Here is a 16121-nt window from a genome sequence, read left to right as displayed (position 1 = left end):
GCGGTAATGAAAGGAGGCAGTCATATTACTGAGATACAGATTCAAAGCGAGCTAACACACTAGTAGGGCTTGATTTGGCACCAGACCAGTGTCTTTCTTTCTTTACTGACACAAGCCTTTTATCTCCCAGTAGCTGCTGCATCCAGAAGAACCAGCACCCCCAGCCTCCCCCTGACCCCCTTCTCTCCAGGGCATCGGCCAAGTGGAACAGCGAGAATAGCAGGGACGCTGCAGCCGCTAAGGACAACAAGCGCGTCCACTTTAACCTGGAGACCCTCAACAGCCGCCGCCTGCTGGCCCGGGGCGTGACCAAGTCCGAAGGGGACAGAGGGGGGGAAGGTATCCCCGGGGCTAACCAGGCAACACGTGTCTGTGCAAATGGAGGCTTCGGGACTTCCTTTGCCAACCTGGTGCTCTCCCTCCCCTCCGCCTCTTCTTCATCCATCCCTTCTTCATCTTCCTCCTTGGGCGTTCCTCCAAGGCCAGGGGAGCTACAAGAGCTACAGGAGAAGATCGACTTGATCCGGGATCAGCTAAGGACGGCTCTGGCCAGGAGGGCTGAGCTGCAGACTTCTCTGGCCAAGGAGAAGGCCGCCTGCTCTGCACCCATAGTGTCAGGAATGCCCCCCGTGGTTTTAGCTGCAGCATCCCTCCCCACCTCCACCAAAACCACCTCGTCCCTCCCCTCCACCCGCTGTGCCACCACCATGACAGACCCTGTCCTCAAGGCCCTGCCCACAGTCCGCACAGCCCCCGCCAAACACACCAACGAGAAGAGGTGATGCCCCTCTGGTGTTTGGACACGGACCAATCAATGGTGTAGTAAGGGGTTAAAAGGGGAGGGGTTTGTTGAAAGCGGCTGGATTCCCTTGGTTTGGATGTATCCTTTTCCTGTGATCCTGATGCCGTAGCATGGCAGCTCTTTCCCTGGACACCAACCTTTCGCTACTGGGTGAAAAATGAAAGAGCTTCTAGGGCAATTCCTTGTGCTCTACGCTGCCCAACTGCCTCATATGGCTAGTAAAATGTGCAACCTCAGGCCTACTTGAATACAGTATATCGTCCCATGCGGTAGAGCATCTGTTCTGTGAACTGAGCCATTAAACTTTCTAGCGCTCACTCCTCTGCCACAGATCCCGACTCCCACGGAGGAATCAGGAGCAGTGCGTTATGTTTTATTTCCTTTGAGATCCGAATCGATATTGTTCACTGGCCTTGATTGACATGTTTTTCAAGAATAAAAGTCTGATGAAAGTGTTGATTGTGATGAAGGTTGAAATGTGAATCCTTGTCATGTGTACTCTGTGTGGTCTGTATTTTTTACCTTTCGGGTACTGAGGGTTAAATTTCAGTGATAGAATAACAGGTATTAGGCATGTTTGATGTCTGGCAGTGTATAGAGAGCAATAGTAATGGTGTTTTTTTGTAGGCACCATGGTTGGTTGGGAAAAAGCCTATGGGAAACTTGAGTTGGATAAACGCCAAAAATAAGGTCTGTGGTACACGCAGGCTTAGGAGATCTTTTACGGTTTGTTCTATGAGAACCTTTATCAGCTAACGTCACTGAGAATTTAAGAATTTCTGCAATATTTTTTTTTTTTTTTTAATTAGCACACAAAAAGGTCACGTTTAACTGACTCTCAGAACAAAAGATCTAAGCCTGCGTTACCTTATTTTCGGCATTTATCCCAAAACCCTATTCTTTCCACATAGGAATGGCTGAATGAACCAGGAGGTAACTCATTTCTGGTTTTTAGGACAACAAGCTGGCAAGCTCTATTACACATTAATTAACTCGAAACATGTATTCACATTTAAACAAGTAAACAGGGTGTCATTTCTCCTTTCTGATATAGGATCCTTTTGTCAAATCAGGGGTTTCCTCGTGAACATGATCCAAATACGGATGTGACAGGATTTGAAATATGTCAACATACAATACCCAGGAAGTTCCTATTTTGTGACCAATAAAATTGTATTTGATTTTACAAGGGAGGTTTCCTGACCTCAGTGGGACTTCCTGGATAAATAAAAAGGTTGAAAAAAAAAAGATATATTATATTGTGGTGGACAACATACTTTGTGTCTAGGATTTCCATGACCAATACTAGGACACACAAACAGAAATAACCACAACAACGGCATTTTGTGCAAAGAATGCTTCTACTGCACTTGGTTTACTGAACAGTTAAATACATTTGAATGAGAGGAATCTAGTCCATCACAGATCGAAGGGTTCATTTATCATTGTCTAAAATTAACTACAAATGGATAGCAACTGTTGCAAGGCTACAATCATCCCGTTTTCTCTCACAGAACGGAATATAGGCACAGATAAAGAAACTGATCAGAAAACCTCATTGACGGAACATTTTTTTTCTTCTCTTATCGGTAAAAGCTTCCCCTAGAATGAACTCAAAAGACTTCTTTAAACTGACTTGTCATATTGCACAATTTGGACAACCTTCTCATCCCATAACCACATCCTCTGTCCTGCCCGTTGCATAGCCTTGACTACATCTCCACACAACTCACTGAGCAGAAATTACGCTAACCCCTCGTGTCTCAATAGAACAATGATATTTTGCGAAATGTCCCTTGATTATCGCCATTCTGTTGAGAAACAACCCATTTTCCTCTGATATGAGGCCAACAAGGGCAATCTCAACTTGCACTAATCTCTCATTCGGAATCATATAAGGTATCATTCAAAATAAAAGCTCTCTGGTCAGATTGTTCTCAATTCAAACAGCTGAGGACGAAGACGCCGACCACACCTGTCAATGACTTCTGATCCTTCCCTGACCGTTTATGTCTATAGAGTTACAATGTCAAAACCTCTCGACTTGTGTTATACCCTGTCCATGTTAGTACCTTGTTCAGCTAGTTCCAGAAAAGGGGAAGCATGATGCATGTCAGGTCCATCTGAGTACAGGAAAACAATGTTTGTCTTTAGACCCTAGCAAATACAACTAGCATCACAGTAGCATTTTACAAGCCAGTTATTTAGTCTCCCGTGAGCTATGGAATAGAGCAGTGGCCACAACAGCCGTGGAAGGTTTTTAACATTGTGCAGCTTTATCATAATCTCCTGAAGGTTTTGAAACAAGAACATTGATGAAAGATAAAATATTAATCCTAAATATATTTTTCTACAAAATTAAATGCCCCCTAGGGTCCAATATATGCTTTTTCTTCATAACTATCCAGTTGGGCAGCTGAATGGTAGATCGCAATGACAAATGTAATGGAGATGGGTTCGGCTGGGTACAATGGCTTTACCCTGAAGCTGTTCAACATCGCCTGGTATTGTCTTGTGCCAGTCTGGGGCAAAGATCTGTGTGTTTGAGCTTGAAATGGGCCTCAGTCAGCTGACGCCATGAACCAGAAAACTTCCTTGTGATGAAGCGCATTTCTTTTTTACAGTCACATGCTCCTCTTTTGGAATACAGTCTAAGGGGCCATGGGAACAAATATTGACTTAAATCATTTTGTTTGAAGACCATGAAACGGGTGTTTAAGGCAATGGTTGAGCCTTCAGGTTGATTCTGTTTAATGTGCACATGACTAGTGAAGCGATTCTAATGTGAAAGACAAATACAAAACATGGTGATGAGAGAATTGGTTGGCTAGCAGTACACAGAAAAGCTCCCAGGGGCGGACCAATGACGCAGTTTCACTCAAAAGGGGTTAAGATGAGAGAAACCGCAATGATGGCCGCTCTTCTTCAGCTCAAGAAGTACGGGGAGCAACTGCCAATCGTCATAAGAGAAGCGGACAGGGGGGAAAAAATCTGAACAAGAGCAAGCAGGTCTGCTTAACACTCCAAAGAATGGATGAAAACTCCATTTCCCATGATGCTCCACTCAGGGCTAGTGCTAGCTTGTGGAGCCGGTTGCCAGTTACGACTACAACCTCCAAACTGGAGGAGTTGAGCGCCTGTGAAAAAGTGGTGCGTGAAGTATCTACACAAACCACAGCAACATTACTAGCCTACAGTTCTGAAAGAAAAATGACCAACTCGGATACTAGAGCAACTCAGAAACACAGGGTTGTATTCGTATTTTCTTTTTCTGGGTTCGAGAACCAGATGGAATGAATGACTAGGATACGAGTACGTGTTACAGCCTTGTTATGACTGGTATGGTAGTCAACTGTGCTCTCAAAAAGAAAACGCATAGAGTACACTGCCATTTCCAAAGCCCGTCGAGACACCTAACCAAAAGAAACATCCTTTAAGGAATTGTACATCAACGCAATAGGATTGCCGCCTCTCTATTTTACAAATCAACTTTCAATCATAAACACAAATATCACATGGCAAAATGTCATGGTAGCCTTTCACAAACGATTCCACACCTTTGAAGCAAAGTTGGTGTATCACACATAATTTGAGCAAAAACTCTGCGACGGATGGAAAAAGTCACTGTCCCACTAAGGATGGGGAAACTAAAAGCAAAACAAAACATTATCGTAGCAGAGATTCTAGAGGAGAGTGGAGGGGGGCGCCTTTTCTTAGCTTTCCATCCCTCGCTTCTCCTTGGTGTCGTAAGAATGAGATTACAGTAATATAGCCACGGCGGCAATCTTGCGGTGTTGGAAGAGGAATTGAGGGGGGAGAAGACATGTTGCCTCTGCGTGTGGGAGCATACGTGAGTTGGAGTAGGGGGGCTCAGGACGGAGTGGGGCTGGGGGGTTCCTCTGTCTTGGGCTCCCAGTCTGTGGGGCTTTGCCCAGGGCTCTCTGGCTCCCCTGCCCTACTGCAGTCTGTGTGTGGAGGAGGAGAAGGAGGAAGGAGGAAGGGACTGACACTAGAGAGACTAGTCTCTGCTTCCTGAAGTCCTCCCATTGGAGGAGAGGGAGGAAGAGGCGGGCCTAAGCCAGCTGCACTGCTGCTGCAGGCCCCTACGGTTTTGATTTCCACTGGAACCAAGCTGGGATTGAGGCCATCTGTACCCTCTCCTCCTCCACCCCCACCCCCCATTCGAATCTCCGCCACCACGCTGAGGCCCGCCTCAGAAACCATGACCCCCCCCACCTCTTCAGCCTCCCCCAGCAAACCCCCTTCCGTGCTCTCCAGCTGGGGAGCCAAGGAGGAGGACAGGGCCTCCGTAATGATGGCCGCCGTCTCCGCCATCCAGTCCAGCTCCGTCGTCATCGTCAACTCTTCCCGGGCCCCTTCTAACGTAGCGCTGCTGGCCATGCTGTTAGACTGGGAAGCCTGGGTCGCTGTACCTTGGGCCTGGGCCGCCGAAGCCGCCTGGGGCTCGTCTGGCAGTTGGACCTGGCCATTGGCTGCCCCCCCTCGGGCTGGAGCTGCTCCTCCAGCTGCAGCTGCTGCGGTGGTGTTGTTGTTAAGGTTGTCCTGCAAGGCCGTCTGGTTTCCCCCCTGGCCCACCTGCTGGTTCTGCAGCAGCATCTCCTGGATGCGGATCTGCTGCAGGATGGCCGGTAGCTCGTAGTGGTGGAAGAAGTAGATCATGGAGTGCTAGGGATGGAGGGATGAAGAAGAGAGGTACAGGGGTTTAAATAAGTGTTTTTAAGTAATGGAGTTAGAAACTGTGCCTGGAAGGCTGCAAATTCCAACAAGAGCTGTGGCTGGCATGACTTCAGGGGTGTGATCAAATCACAGGCGAATCGCTACATTGGCTAAAATGTAGCCTAGGATGCTAATCTCTTTGGGACAGCCACTAGCATGAGGGCTGAAACCTTAGCATCATGCACAGTCACTACTACAGATAAATTGATTTATTCAGGAAATTTCTTTACAATTGGGTTTAAAAACCCACTCTAACCCAATATGATTTTCATTGCTATTTACTAAAACAAACACAGTTCTGTGTTTTCTTAGATTACAGTAACATTTAATGAGTAATAAGCCGGTATAACAGCACAATAACATGATAAATCACTTTCCCGCTCAGCGTACTGAATAAATGAAGTGTGTAGGTCCCTTGAAACAAATGCAAAGCCTATAGTGTTTCCAACTCAAAACACTGGAGGAGTGTGTGGGCTAGTACACTAGTTTGGGAGCGTCTTTTCTCTAGTTTTTTTATTTTTTATTTAAATGTCCACAATTTATTTGTATTTCATTTCATCCAACTCCTCCTTTCCTTCCCTGCCGTGTCTCACCTGTATGAAGAGCCAGGAGGTGACCAGAGCCAGGCTGCTGTACTGGCCGTTGAAGCGGTAGTGGTAGGCGTAGAACGCAAAGTGATACAGATAGAAGAACCTGCGGGAGAGACAGAGACAACCTCCTTAGAGAGTAGCTGAAAATACCATCATCACACTGGACTGACTTGACTGTGGAATGGAAGGACTGCCTGGAACTGGAGAGACAAAGTGATCAGTTGTTTGCTGAAGTCATAGAAATGCGCCAAATAGTTCCCTTTTCGTCAACCCATCCCCATTTTATGAGATATTGGAGGGTATGCACGGCTTACTCCAGCCAACGGCATTTCACACTCACCTCAGCCAATGACGTTTGCTGGTGTTGGTGTGGCAGCAGATGGCGTCGTACTGGTCGGCCAGCCACACGATGAGGATGATGTAGAAGGCGGTGGTAGTGTCGTTGAAGAACTCCGACATGATGGCCTCCATGCCTGGTAGAGAGGGAAAGCTTCTTCTTACCCACTGTTCATTCGTAAATAAAATCATTTTAAAAAACAAGACCCAGCTTGTTGCATGGTGGCTCAAACGGCGAGACGCTCTTACCCACGAGAGCCAGGATGACGGTGAGCAGAGGGGCTGCTGGGAAGGCGATGGTCATGTTCATTTCCAACATCTGCAGCAGATCCACTGGTGAGACGGAGAGGGTGAAAGGTGAGCGAGTTTGGCGTAAGGGCAAAGAGACGTGCGGCACGGAGTGTGTCTTTCAAGGCTACTAGCGGGGTCTGTGTGTGTGTGTTCTCACCGATGAAGACGAAGATCTGGTGGTGGGAGTAGCGCAGCAGCATAGACACCGACAGGGTCTGCAGATAGAGGAAAACAACAATTAAACTTTCAATGGAATGCCTCATTCTTACTTTTTTGGGTGAAACGTTCAATAAGGAACCCAAATAAAGGCTTCTAATGGGCTTAATTGAACACATGGGACGTTTTTTTTTTTTTTTTAAGTAGGATTTTGAACACTTGGGATTTTTAACAAATGGTGTGTGGAGACTGACACTTACGAATATTACCATGATGACAAAGGCAGCCAGGTAGGAGGTGCGGGCCATCCACATGCTGACAAATCGGTAGTGTTCCCCTGACACCACGTTCCTGAGGAAGCCTGTTCTCACACACACACACACACACACACACACACACACACACACAGACAGACATAGCACCGATCAGACACGCACTAACACACAGTTTTGCATACCACTAAGGAAAGGCACACGCAGGAGAAACAGACCTCCGCCCTTAACCACCGTGTACCTTTATTCTCCTCGTTCTCGGCCAGGGCCTTGACGCTGGACATCAGGATGTCATCGTAGCCCAGGAACTCATCCAGGAGGAAGCGGCTGAAGCCGTCCCCAAAGCACTGGTCCTTCATTGGGTCTGCATGCGCACACAGGCACAGGATTAGGTTCCGAAGCCTCACACAGACAGCACCTCCTGTCCTCAGAACACTGCACCTGTGCTACTTCAACCAGGCTTTTTAGTGTGCCTGAGTACGATGTTGAGTGAAGTGTTTTGCTGGCGATACTTGATTGCCTTTAAAGCTCTGGATAAGAGCGTCTGCTAAAATGCTAATGTGAAAGTTAGCCGAGGGAGCGCAACAAAGGGTGGTCAGAGCGCTTTCAGCTTTGAGTTTCGTTAAGATGACTGCTTAATAAAGCACCATTGTGTTGGCAAATATGACCTATGGCCCAAATACTAAAATATTTCAAAATAAAAGTCAGCAACGAGCTAGCTCCTGCCCATCTTAGCCACCAGAGGATGAGTACATCAGCATGCTCATCGGTAACTACTGATCTAACCAACTACTGCTGCTGCTCATCGGTAACTACTGATCTAACCAACTACTGCTGCTGCTCATCTGTAACTACTGATCTAACCAACTACTGCTGCTGCTCATCTGTAACTACTAATCTAACCAACTACTGCTGCTGCTCATCGGTAACTACTAATCTAACCAACTACTGCTGCTGCTCATCGGTAACTACTAATCTAACCAACTACTGCTGCTGCTCATCTGTAACTACTGATCTAACCAACTACTGCTGCTGCTCATCTGTAACTACTGATCTAACCAACTACTGCTGCTGCTCATCGGTAACTACTAATCTAACCAACTACTGCTGCTGCTCATCGGTAACTACTGATCTAACCAACTACTGCTGCTGCTCATCGGTAACTACTGATCTAACCAACTACTGCTGCTGCTCATCTGTAACTACTGATCTAACCAACTACTGCTGCTGCTCATCTGTAACTACTGATCTAACCAACTACTGCTGCTGCTCATCTGTAACTACTGATCTAACCAACTACTGCTGCTGCTCATCTGTAACTACTGATCTAACCAACTACTGCTGCTGCTCATCGGTAACTACTGATCTAACCAACTACTGCTGCTGCTCATCTGTAACTACTGATCTAACCAACTACTGCTGCTGCTCATCTGTAACTACTGATCTAACCAACTACTGCTCATTGGCAAGCTAACTTGCAAGTCAGTGGTCAAAGTTCCTATCACTTTAGCAACATCACTGTTTGTGACACATGCTATGGCATGCTTTTGAGTGTTCATAGTAGGCTTTATGACAGAGCTTACCCAGATATGAATATGTATGACACCTGCTATGTCATGCTTATGAGTTTAGACAGGCTTAATAACAACACTCATCTAGCTAAGACCATTCATGACATCTGTGATCATGTGTTATGTCATGCTTATGACAATGTTAAGTAGGCTTTATAACCACTTACCCAGCGTGACAACCATGACGGGGATGTTGAGGCGTTGCCGGGTGGTCTGGGACAAGCGGAGGAAGCCGTACTCCAGAGAGTACTCAACTATGTACTCCTCCTGAGGCCACACTGACGACACACACAGAGAGAAACACACTTACAGGTAAGCAGTGCAGCTTACCACACCAACAAAGCACACATACAGCAACCCACCAACACCACAGCACACACACTCTTGCATTGCATTAGAACAACTCATATTTAAACTAGTTAGAGCCCACCTAAAATGGCAAAACATTGACAGAAACACATTGCCAAGACTTATTTAAAAGCAAATTAGGGAAAGGAGGAGTCAGACTTACAGCAATAAAACGCAAAACATGCATACATAGCACATAAGAAATGTTATGCAAAGACCATTTAGAATTGTTAAAGCCAATGTCAGGGCACACAGACACGACACAAACAGGGCCTAAACTAAAGTCTGGAGCCTGACTCTTGACTGCTTCTGCTGGAGCGAGCTGCAAAAGGTCAGATCAACACAGTCTTCGTCTTGGCACAGCCAGGGCCCACTGCAGGAAATGCGATGGCATCATGGCCACACAGTCGGATTCAAACAGTCTGATCCATCACAACAACAGCTACAGGAAGTCGTTGAGGTGGCAGAAGACAAGGGAACACATTTTTTGGAAAGGAATCATGCCAGAAGGGGGTGACCAAGGACAAGAAGATGGCCGGAAGGGAGCTAGCTTGCAGGAAGAGGGAAGGAGGAAGAAAGGAGCGGTGAGAAGAGAGGATTCTCACTCACTAGGGGTGTAGACAGGTAGGTAGGGTTGGGGGGGGTTGAGTTTACCTGCTCGTGTTAGCATCTCAATCTCGGAGACTGTCTCCCTCAGCGGCTGCATACCTTTAGTGGGCGACTGGCTGAAGGAGAGATCCTGGCTGTCGTTGAGGCCCCCTCCCCCAAGGCCGATGCCGCTCAGCGAGGGCTTCAGCCGCGGCTCGATGTCTAGCTCAAACTGACAGCGAGAGAGGAGAAAAAGACTTGAGTAGTCACACCCCTTGACTTTTTGCTAATTGTTGTCGTTTTATAGCCTGAATTTAAAATGGATTAAATTGAGATGTGTCACTGGCTTACACACAATACCCCATAATGTCAAAGTAGAAATATGTTTAAACATTTCTACAAATTAATAAAAAATGCATCATGTCATGGGTATGTTTGTCATCAGCAAGGACGAGGTCGTTTCTTTAGGATAAATAGCAACGGAATAAAGCTAAGCACAGGAAAAATCCTAGAGGAAAACCTGGTTCAGTCTGCTTTCCAACAGAAACTGGGAGACAAATTCACCTTTCAGCAGGACAATAACCTAAAACACATGGCTAAACACACTAGAGTTGCCTACCAAGATGACATTGAGTGGCCTAGTTTTAGTTGACTTAAAATAGTCTTGAAAATCTATGGCCAAACTTGAAAATGGCTGTCTAGCAATGATCAATAACCAACTTGACAAAGTTTGAAGAATTTAAAAAATAATAAATGTGCAAATATTGTACAATCCAGGTGTGCAAAGCGCTTAGAGACTTACCAAAGACTCATAGCTGTAATCACTGCCGAAGGTGATTCAAACATGTATTGACTCGTGTGAATACTTAAGTAAATTAGATATTTCTATATTTTATTTTCAATACATTTGATATAGTGTGTGTAGATGGGTGAGAAAAACAAATGTAATCCATTTTGAATTCAGACTAACACAAAATGTGGAATAATACTTTCTGAAGGCACTGTGTGAACAATGCAAAGTCATTGTATGGTCATTATTGTGGACAGGGGCACGCGGTGGCAGGATCATTGGTGTCACTGCCTTTAGCCTTCCTCTCAAGCCCCATCCCTGCTTCCCTCCCTCTCTCTCTCTCTCTCTCTCTCTCTCACCCTCACCTGCACAGAGCTGTTGTCAAACATTTCCAGGGTCATCTCCTCCTCCTCGTCCTCCTCCTCGTGGTGCAGCGCGGCCAGGCCCAGCCCTCCTCCTCCCTCTCCCTCTGGTTCCTTGACCAGGCCCTGGAAGCCATCCGTGTCGTAGAACTGCAGGAAGATGGGCGCACGCGACGAGTTGCGCTGGATCTCCACGCGCAGGATGCCGTCACGCGGCCACTTCTCCCGCACGTGCTCCAGGCAGTTGATGGGCGAGCGGGAGAAGGCTATGTGGATGTAGGCCAGGATGAAGAGCACAAACAGGGCCTGGTAGAGGTAGAGAGAGGTAGAGCAAGAGAGAGGTAGAGAGCATTAAACTATGGCAGATTGTCTAGGGCAATATTGGTATTTACAGATGTTTAATGGGGGGGGTGTCGATAGTTACATATCGCAATATTACCTGCACCAAAGGTCTGGTATTTTTCATTTTATAGCTTGTTCTCCATCTTTCTTTTTTTTTTAAGTGAGCAAACATGTTTTCAACTCATTTTCTCTTGCTCTGTCATCTCTGCAGAGTAACATGTTTGGAATATCAAATCGTAATACATATAGGATCATGGGAATCGCTATACATATCGTATCGGCACCTAAGTATCATGATAATATCGTATTGTGAGGTCACTGGCAATGCCCTAGTTTAAGGGACACATTTTTGTATGTTTCCCCTCCGGCAACACTGATAATGTTAATGACAATCACATTGCCAGAAACAAAAGATAGTTCACATATGTGCAAGGTTTGAGGAGTAGCAGAAAGAGATCCTGTCAGGATCGGGGTCAATTGCTTTTCAACATTTTCCCCCAACCCTAAATCCTATACATCAAATGGTGGAGAAATAGCCTAACTTGGTCCTGGGGCTCCCCCTGGGTGCACATTTTGGTTTTTGTAAATGCACTACACAGCTGATTCAAATAACCAACACATCACAAAGCTTTGATTATTTGAATCAGCTGTGTACCCAGGGGGGGCCCAAGGACCAAGTTTGGGAAACCCTAGCCTAAATGACCGTCACAGAGGCTGCTTAGTGAAGGTGCCCACTACAAAAGGTGCAGTAGGATAGATTCCTACAGACAGCAGTCAGCTGAGGAGAAACGTGAGGTGCTAGAGAGCCTGGTCTATTTAGAATGATCCTCTTCATCAGGAAGACAACACTCAGAACATCAAAAAGATGCTTGTGTCCAAAGCTAAAGTGTCAGTGAAACCAGAGACAGATAGGGGACGTGCCATTTTGTTTCCCATCCATCGCATCCCAACAAGTAGTGGCAGGCAGGTGCCTCTGAAAATGGCTGTCCATCTCTCTTCTCCTGTCCTTCCCTCTCTCTCTCTCTCTCTCTCTCTTCCCCCTTCTCTCTGCTTCAGAGCGTCGCTCTTCTCTCTTGTCTGGTAACAGACTCAGGCAGGCGGATTCCCACTGTCAGTTAGCTTGTGTGGAGGCCTGGTACATAATGTACACACACACACGGAGCGCCAAGTCTAGGTCCAAAAGGCTTCTTAACAGCTTCTACCTGCAAGCCATAAGACTCTTGAACAATTCATCAAATGGCTACCCGGACTATTTGATTGTCCCCACCCCCCATTTTTACACTGCTGCTACTCTCTGTTTATTATCCATGCCGAGTCACTTTGCCTCTACCTACATGTACATATTACCTGGTTCCCCTTCACATTGACTCTGTACCGGAACCCCCTGTATATAGCCTCGCTACTGTTATTTTATTGTTGATCCTTAAATATGTGTGTGTTTTTTATATATACACATCTTAAAACTGCATTGTTGGTTAAGGGCTTGTATGTGACAAATACAATTTGATTCGACTTTTGATTTGATACAAACATGAACAATACCTTCCTAATATTGAGTTGCACCACCACCCCCATACAGCAGCGTTGTAGTTCTTGACACATTCAAACCAGTGGGCCTGGCTCCTACCATACCCGTTCAAAGGCACTTCAATCTTTTGTCTTGCCCATTCACCCTCTAAATGGCACACACACACACACACACACACACACACGCACACACGCACAATCCATGTCTCAATTGTCTCAAGGCTTAAAAATCATTCTTTATCCTGTCTCCTCACCTTCATCTAAAGTGATTGAAGTGGATTTAAAATGGTGACATCAATAAGGGATCATATCTTTCACCTGGTCAGCCTGTCATGTAAAGAGCAGGTGTTCTTAATGTTTTGTACACTCAGTGTATGTATGCACACACACCTTGACCACATAAAAACATAATCAACAACCTCTGAGTTTTTATCCACACAGATAAGGAAAAAAGCTAGGACAGGAGAGCTCTAATGTAATGCCTGTTAAGATGACTCACTAGTGACTAGACTGAGTTGAGGGTCACTGCACTTATAACCCCCTGAAAATGCCTGTCTTTGGTGTTATGCTGCCTGCAACCTTCATGCAGAGCTGATGAGGATGAGTGTGCATTTTGGTCAATGTGTTCCTGTATGCCCGGAGTTGCACAAGCAAAGGCTTTCCCGGGTTTAAGCCTAATCACAGTTCGGAAAGGCCGGCCCTACTGCAATGTTGAAACTCGAGTTAATTACTGGCTATGATAATATATTGTGTAGAATAGATGTGTCAATCATTGACTCTGTTGATGACGAGGATGTGGCTAGAACTAATACATTTGACATGTACAACCTTCCCACCTAATGCTAAGGTTTTTCTTGGTTATTGTTGTGCTGAATCAACCCATTCCTATGCGCCAGTGTAATGTGCCAGAGATAAATACGTACATGATGTGTTTATTTGGTCAGAATCTGATGCAATCAAGCGGCAATTGTGGAGGTTGATTATTTATGTTCTACTCAACTGTAAGATCTAAGGCCCACACTATTCCACACATCAAAACAGAGGCAGCAGCAGTAGTAGCAGCAGAACCACTCCAAACAAATTCGGAATTTGGACTGTGGCATGATCACAGGATGCAAAGAACGGCGAGGGCACGCTGCACAGACCCATTCACGTCCCACTTTTGGCAGGTCAAGTTGAGGTTCAACAAACTATACTATTGTTGGGCGAGAAACGAACCAGCCATTTCTACCCCCTCTTGTTTGAATGTTACACAAAGATGGTTTCTCATTGTGGTATTGTTCATGAGAAACTGCTGTTTTGTTGAGGCACTGTTTGGAGATATGGTGGGGGGGGGGGGATAAGTAGTCTACTTCCATTGACATGTGCATTCTGTACCACCTGTCAAGTTGACAGTGGCTAGGGTGTGCATTTTCTGAAGGGGAGGGGGGGTTGTACTCCATGCACACCTTTACTGTTTACCATTTTCTGTAGGTGCCCTTAGCAACATGGGTGTATTTACATACACTGTAGAGAGAAATACTGTCAGTGAGTAGCACACAAACAGTCTGGGGGTTCCACAGAAACAGTCCATGGGAAGTCCGAAACGAAATACAATTTCATTTCAACTTACCGTGCCAGTGGGCAGGACTGTTGGTCATTATGAATTTGAGACAAAATATCTAAAAGGATTGTATTATTAAACATACTTTCCAAACGTGGGTCTGTTGTAGACCTGCTTACCTAATGTCAAAATAAAAAAGTCCTGCACCTTGCACCATTATGTGGACAAAAAGGAATAACCTGTGGGGGACTTTGACATGAGGTAAGCAGAGATTAATTGGGTCTACAACAGACCCACGTTTGGAAACTGTTTAAGAAGATCCATGAAGCTCAAATTCCACACCCATTGGCACAGTAAATTTAAATGGAATTGGATTTAACTTCTGGCTTCCCACTGACTTTTTGTGCAACCCAATACAATTGAAAGCAATGCTAGTGTATGTACTAGAACCGCGTTGCTAAAAGCACCTACATTTTCTGTAATCATTGGAAGAAGTTACCCCCTGAGAAGCAGCAATCACACATGTACAAAACCAATTTGAAGCAAATTAACCTACCATTCGTTCTTGTTAGCCGATTCTTGACATTGCAGCCTACATGAAGGTAAAATAGTGAGAGGAAAGTCTTACCTTCAATAGGACAAAGAACTCGAAGATTCTTCTGAAAGATGGTGGAAACAATCTGGCATAGGTAACTGCCATCTTGAAGAATAGGGCATGGAAAAGTCTGTCTCGAACATTGATGAGTGGGTTCTGGTTGATATTAGGGTTTCGCATTCTGTTCGCCCCGCCATTGTTATTTAGCGGGACGTTATTGTTCACGTTGCCCTGGTTTTCTGACATTGTATGTCTGGCAAGACGACTGATAGCAAGTCACTATCTCAATCCAGTTGAAACGTGGATCTATGTACGCAACTTAACCGCACTGGCACCAACAACTCCAACTGTAGGATGGTCAGTTTACATCGAAAAGTCACAATTGCTAGAGGTGACCCATTTGATGTCTAGAAGGGCTGTGCGTTATATAAATTTTTCCGACATGGTCGTTGTGTATCTGGCATTCTGGCTTAACTCCCAAAGCGCCCCCACTAGCGTAGCTAACGTTAGCTAATGAGTTCCAATACAACTCAACCACTGTAGCAACCTAAAAAAATGGCGTATACAGTAATGTTAAAATATTCTTTACAAATTTCTACTGGCCGTTTTAGGGCCTTATAACTAAGCGTCAGTCACCATTCAAACCCAGGCTAATTAACTACCTGCAACATACCATTGCTAACATGCTAGTTAGCACTGGTGGTGAACAACATTCCGAGGCGAAAACATTGACGATTATGGTGATGTATATTCTTAGTATATTATTTTAACTTAGCTTGTATGCATTTGTCTCATTGTAATTCACCAGAAACGTCCAATAAAATAAAAATAAAACGCTTATCAAGTTAGCTAGCACTACCCTGCTCACGCTATAGTGGCTATCTAACGTTCAAGTTCTACGATGATAACCCGTATGTTACTTTTTAGTCGAGAGTTCGCCTCGAAAATGTCTCTCAGTTTGACTTTTTAGATGGACATTGAGTATGATTCCCGATTTTTTTTTTATTCTACCGTTTGCAATACTCTCAACCAGTTTAACTATTCCTTAGCATCAACCATTAAGCCTTGAAAACAAACAAGGCAAGTCAAGAGTTTGACAATAGTCGATTGGAGCGAGCGCCCTCTGTAGATGCAACGTCCATACACTTTATAAAAAAAGATCATACAAATATATATATTATATATATATTAAGTGTAAACAAAAATTGACAGATTAAACTGTGATTCGTTTTCGATTAAATTATAATCTACCAAGGAAACGCAATTTATTT

At 45.1% G+C, this 16121-nt stretch overlaps 2 protein-coding genes across 5 annotated transcripts in view; one reads left to right on the top strand and one right to left on the bottom strand.

The window, feature by feature from the left end:
- Positions 1–2034, top strand: part of grin3bb (glutamate receptor, ionotropic, N-methyl-D-aspartate 3Bb) — a 109573-nt gene extending 107539 nt beyond the window's left edge. The window contains exon 9 of one of the 2 annotated variants that reach the window (XM_036977945.1): positions 134–2034. In XM_036977945.1, the coding sequence (XP_036833840.1) occupies positions 134–782 (649 nt within the window). In that variant the 3' untranslated portion in view covers positions 783–2034. Of the gene's footprint in view, positions 1–130 lie in introns of both variants that reach the window. The other variant, XM_036977944.1, reaches the window with a different exon arrangement.
- Positions 2035–2142: 108 nt separating this feature from the next.
- On the bottom strand, positions 2143–15949 carry tmem259 (transmembrane protein 259). Of its 3 annotated transcripts, none has more exons than XM_036977947.1 (11): positions 14884–15946; positions 10847–11149; positions 9812–9923; positions 8923–9033; positions 7426–7548; positions 7173–7273; positions 6914–6971; positions 6715–6798; positions 6470–6602; positions 6133–6232; positions 2143–5488 (listed from the first exon to the last, which is right to left on the bottom strand). In XM_036977947.1, the coding sequence occupies exons 1-11, from the start codon at positions 15094–15096 to the stop codon at positions 4673–4675; spliced, it is 2154 nt and encodes a 717-aa protein (XP_036833842.1). In that variant the 5' UTR covers positions 15097–15946; the 3' UTR covers positions 2143–4672. The 3 variants fall into 3 exon arrangements, with proteins under 3 accessions (XP_036833842.1, XP_036833841.1, XP_036833843.1); XM_036977946.1 differs by having other exon boundaries at positions 9758–9923; positions 14884–15945; XM_036977948.1 differs by lacking the exons at positions 2143–5488; positions 6133–6232 and having other exon boundaries at positions 6466–6602; positions 14884–15949.
- Between the last annotated feature and the right edge of the window lie 172 nt (positions 15950–16121).

Source organism: Oncorhynchus mykiss, chromosome 5 (genome assembly GCF_013265735.2).
Source record: "Oncorhynchus mykiss isolate Arlee chromosome 5, USDA_OmykA_1.1, whole genome shotgun sequence".
NCBI classification, from domain to species: Eukaryota; Metazoa; Chordata; class Actinopteri; order Salmoniformes; family Salmonidae; genus Oncorhynchus; species Oncorhynchus mykiss.
Note: the sequence above shows the minus strand (reverse complement) of the source record. Positions and strands in the feature narration are given on the sequence as shown.